At 35.6% G+C, this 4,593-nt stretch overlaps 1 protein-coding gene across 1 annotated transcript; it reads right to left on the bottom strand.

Annotated features, from left to right (window-relative positions):
* Positions 1-1,819: 1,819 nt before the first annotated feature.
* LOC149160354 (putative membrane-associated kinase regulator 2) lies at positions 1,820-4,271 on the bottom strand. The gene is made up of 2 exons (XM_089436698.1): positions 3,068-4,271; positions 1,820-1,917 (listed from the first exon to the last, which is right to left on the bottom strand). The coding sequence occupies exons 1-2, from the start codon at positions 4,131-4,133 to the stop codon at positions 1,874-1,876; spliced, it is 1,110 nt and encodes a 369-aa protein (XP_089292824.1). The 5' UTR covers positions 4,134-4,271; the 3' UTR covers positions 1,820-1,873.
* Between the last annotated feature and the right edge of the window lie 322 nt (positions 4,272-4,593).

The raw sequence follows: 4,593 nt of genomic DNA, 5'->3' as shown, positions 1-4,593 counted from the left end.
GGACTCAAGACAATACCACAAATTATTTTACTAAGGTAGTGGATGGAAGGAAATTTGCTTGTTGTGGTTGAAGGTGGGGCTTCAGCCATGGTTAATGTAATTGCTAAGTGGGAGGTTGTTAGGATATTGCTAGTTACATCATCTATGTAACTAGCAGTTTCCATTTGTATATGAAATGTTCAAAAAAATCCTTGAGTTGCATTCTTATATTTTAATTAAGTTGTTTCCAAATTGTATACATGATTTTATGGGTAGCGTTGTTTCCATGTTTGTACATTCTTTATAAAAGAAAAAAAAACAAGGCAGATAATCATTTGTCCCTCTTAAGAAAAACTTATTTGCACTTTTTTGTTATGGTTCTAATATTTTAAATTTCCAGCTTATATTGAATATCTTAAAGTTGTAGATTTTTCTCCATTTGATATAGATTGTTCTCCAAAATTAATATCTTGAAAGGAAATCTCCTCCAATAATTTAACTAAAAAATTACATCTCTTGTCCAAACTCTTTTGAGTTTAAAATAGCTATCACTAATATTTAAAACAATCATAATCAACTCTCAATTTTCATATTAATTACATTATGTACTTAATTGTATTTATACTTAAAATTCTCACTCATAATATTACTTTCAATTTGAGGATGAAAAAAAAATATTACACCTAATTTTGAAATTATTTATTCTAAATAAATTTCGAATTTATTTAAAATAAAATAACAAATTCCCACTGAATTTTACTAACTGCATAGCGGATCCAAAAATTCAATACCAATCAATAAAGCGCACAAAAACAATCCCATATCAATATTTCACAGCTATGCACCACTGCCAACTTAAATTTTAACATTTTTAGTCAACTAGTTTCACCATGGGTTTGGCTTTCACTGAGAACAATAAAACTATAAATTGGATCCTCAACCAAGGGCACTTGGATTGTCGTTAATTTTTTTTCCTGTGCAGAAGTAGTATGTGTACTTCGATTTACTTCCTAGGAAGTTGCCAATGAATAGGAATATATTCATATTCCTTAGCTGTTTTTTAGTTAATTAATTTCTAAAATGATTTAAATCATAAATTTTACTTCATATCTATTAAATATACCAAATTTGTAATTAACCTAAAAAATACTTTAATCAATATGTATGTATCTCTTCCAACTTAAATATGTATGTTTCTCTGACCACTTAAATAAAACTCACTAAATACAGAAATCAAATCAAACCTAACAAATAAGATGGATTACCAAATTAGATGGATTATTTATTTGAATAACTTATTTTCATCCCTACATAGAAATGTTGACTTGTACAAAAAGATTCATGCTTGAGAAACACAATCATATGCATCTCTGATCCTTGGACAATTTAAAACAACCAAGATCAAATTCAACACAAAGTTGATTATCTCAATGATAAAATATATGTACACATGGCTCTCTGCTTCAAATGGAGTATAAAAATTACATTCCATAACCACCTTCTAGAGACCATAAATATGGGGGAGGATATTGCAGTTAATGCAACCCTCTTTGTGACGGACATTGTACTGATGATGTTGCTTTTGAAGCTAAGAAACTGTACCCAAGTAAAATTTTATTAGCTTATAACTTCACCAGCAAAGCTTTACCCCAGTGCACTAAGAACGATTTGCTTTAACTACATTGACCAATAATGATATAAAGATTGGTGATATAAAAATCGAGATATATAAAATAATGACCAACGTTTGTACACACAACATCTAAATATGTCAAAACATGTAACATTCACACTCTGCTTCTGATAATCTGGTTTTCTTCTGAAGATCTGTGGCAGCACTCTGCAAGCTCTGATGCAACACTTTTGCATGGGGTCATCCTCCATAAGAGTCACCTTAGGAGTCATCAGAACATTTGAAATTTGGACAATTTGGGGTATCTGCAATCCGAGACATTGAGAAGATTCAGTCCAATGCTATGAAGTTTGATTCAGGGTGTTCAAATTTGAGACATCCCATAGAAATAAATAATAATTGCAACTCTTAAAATCAATTTTATCACCAGCTAGATCAGCTATTTTAATTTGTATAGAAGGCCTAGTTTGAGTCGGTGACAGCCTTGGGAAAAACACAATGCATGTTAAAAATGCAGAAACTATAAAACTAAAGCCTAATGTGTTCATCTTCAATGTTGTCTCCTAATTTAGTAGATCTTTTGATTTTGAACTGAGGAAGCTGGGAAGCTCAAAAGTAACTCCACACTTGTTTGGGGTCCACATTCTCAGAGTCACATGGAAGGTGCACACAAGCTGCAAAGAAGAAAAGGGAGCTATTGTGAAAACAATAACAAAACTGCCTATCCAGATAACTTGGAGTAGGGGATGGTTCCAGTCAAAAGCTACAACATTTATACAAAGAAAAATGTGCTTATTACCTTTATCAAGATCCCTGGATACACAAAAGGAAACTGTCAAATAGACTATTCTATGCCAAATCAGTAATGTCTTCACAAAAATTAATATCAGGATCTCACAAACCGCAGGCACCACTAACTAAATGACTGACTTCTACCTGGCCAACTAGTAGAACGCCATAAATAATTACATGATTAAAAATTATGCTTACAAGGGTATAAGATGGATGCTTATCGGTGTAGTCACTATTGCAAAACCGTAAGACGAATCCTTAACAGGATCTATCTGCACTGGTATGAAAATAATAAGAATAATGCCTGAGTATGAAGAATGCAGGTGAGAGCTTAGGTGCCTAATAAGCTCTATTTAGGGGTTTAATCCCTGAGATCTGAACCCTGAACTTTTGCCAACTCTAAATAGAAAATAATTAGAAAAGCGATGGGGAGTGCCCTGGAGGATCTGTAAGGGCTGTTGCGAAAGAAGAAAATAAATAGCTATGCCTAATTGGATCAGGATTTACAGGGACCACTGTGAACACTGAAAACATAAGATGACTGGCCATTAGGATGAACAGACATAATAAGAAAGGAATCCTTGTTAACCTCAGCAAGGACCATTTCAAAACATAAGAGAAGTGCCTCTCTGCACAGATCGGGGCTGCTACCACACTACTTACCTCCAATGTAACTGGACAGCTTGCAGTGTTTAATGGCTCCTTGAATGGCACTCTGTACCTCCATCAATGTGCTCTCACTACTATAGTGAGGAAGCTTCTGCTGCATCACTGAAGGCTGTTGTTTCCCCTTACCTAAATTCTTGTAGACCATCTTCAAGTTACCGGATAAATCTGAGAATGAGATCTGCTTCTCACTTCTCTCTGAACCCGGACATTTACCATTTTGCACTCCATTTCTCTGCCCGTGTTTCTCCAGATCTCCGAACCTAATTTTCTCATTACACTTCTGTGAAATTTTAACATACAGAGGCTTGATCTTCTTCACATACTTCTGAACAATCTCCTTGGCTTTCTTCTTATCTCTGTCCGTGCTTTTACACTGTCCTTCTCCATCATCAGATTCCTGTGCTTTCCTCTGAATCTCATTGTTATTATCTTTCTTGGAAACCTTGGAATTATCTCTAGTGAAAAGTGACACCAGCGGTACTTCCACCACCTTGAATTTCACAGTAAACAGTCTATTCTGCTTGGGCACAGGAGAGTCCGTAGCAATGTTAGTACCATATTCAGCACAAGGAGGCTCCAAATACATGCCAAGCTTACCCGACTTTCTGATTCCAAACAAAGAAATCTTCAACTTGGTAGCAGTTTTGAGCAAATTGGGGAAGTGGATCTTGACTCCAGTGACGTTACAAGACTGAGGAGAGGCAATATCCTTATCAATGTCATCCAGAAGTGGTGTGGGAAGTTGCAGGGGAGGCAGCTGGCTTTGGTAACACAAGACATTATCTGCAGGTGGATAAATGCAGTGATTTGGGTTTGGGCGATTGGCGGTGGACATAGAGAAGTCCAACTCAAATTCATCTTCGCTATCATCCTCGTCTGAGCTTGAGCTGGAGCTTGGGGTGGTATCTGTTCTGGATAATGGTAACGAAATATCAATGTCAAAATATTGAGCATCGTCTGCATAAGAAAGATACCCATCATCATCAGAGATATCATCTACATAAGAAGCATGTAGGCTTTCAGGATAGTATTTGCAGATACTCATACAGTGATTCTCCATTGGAATTGGATTGATGCCCTGAAAGTCTGATAGTGCTCTAATGAAATGCCTACGCTTATAGAGTCTCTAAGAACTTAGGGGCTGCAAGAGTATGTTTCCGGTGATTGCATCGGAATGAGTTATGTCGAAGCTAACTAATATTTATAAATAGCTGTGTCGGGAATGCAAAAGAACAGATTCAGTGGTTTTAGTCCGGCTATGTCCATTGGTAAATGTCCACTGTATATTTGTACTAGGTAGATCATTTGAAGGGTTCACTTTTTGGACTAGGTAGATCATTTGAAGGGTTCACTTTTTGTTAGCTCGAAGCCTAATTTCTTGAAAGTGTCCAGAGAATTAAACCCAACAAAAATACTTTAAAGACTAAAGCTAAACCAATGAAACTGATCTTCAAAACTAAATTGCATCCATCATTAACCTCACCTCACAAAGTCAATTGCATCTATCATTAACCTTAGCT

This window comes from Pinus tabuliformis, chromosome 5_2, assembly GCF_031772625.1.
Source record: "Pinus tabuliformis cultivar Carrire ecotype Pingquan chromosome 5_2, CPIR1, whole genome shotgun sequence".
Taxonomy (NCBI): Eukaryota; Viridiplantae; Streptophyta; class Pinopsida; order Pinales; family Pinaceae; genus Pinus; species Pinus tabuliformis.
The sequence above is the reverse complement of the archived record's forward strand: the minus strand, read 5'-3'. Positions and strand labels throughout refer to the sequence as shown.

What these genes read in the sequence shown, in the direction of transcription:
- LOC149160354 (XM_089436698.1), bottom strand. Translation starts at nt 4,133, where the DNA reads ATGGAGAATCACTGTATGAGTATCTGCAAATACTATCCTGAAAGCCTA. An exon ending in GCTGTCCAGTTACATTGGAG is followed by an intron (nt 1,918 to 3,067) that starts GTAAGTAGTGTG and finishes CTCGGATTGCAG; the next exon opens with ATACCCCAAATTGTCCAAAT.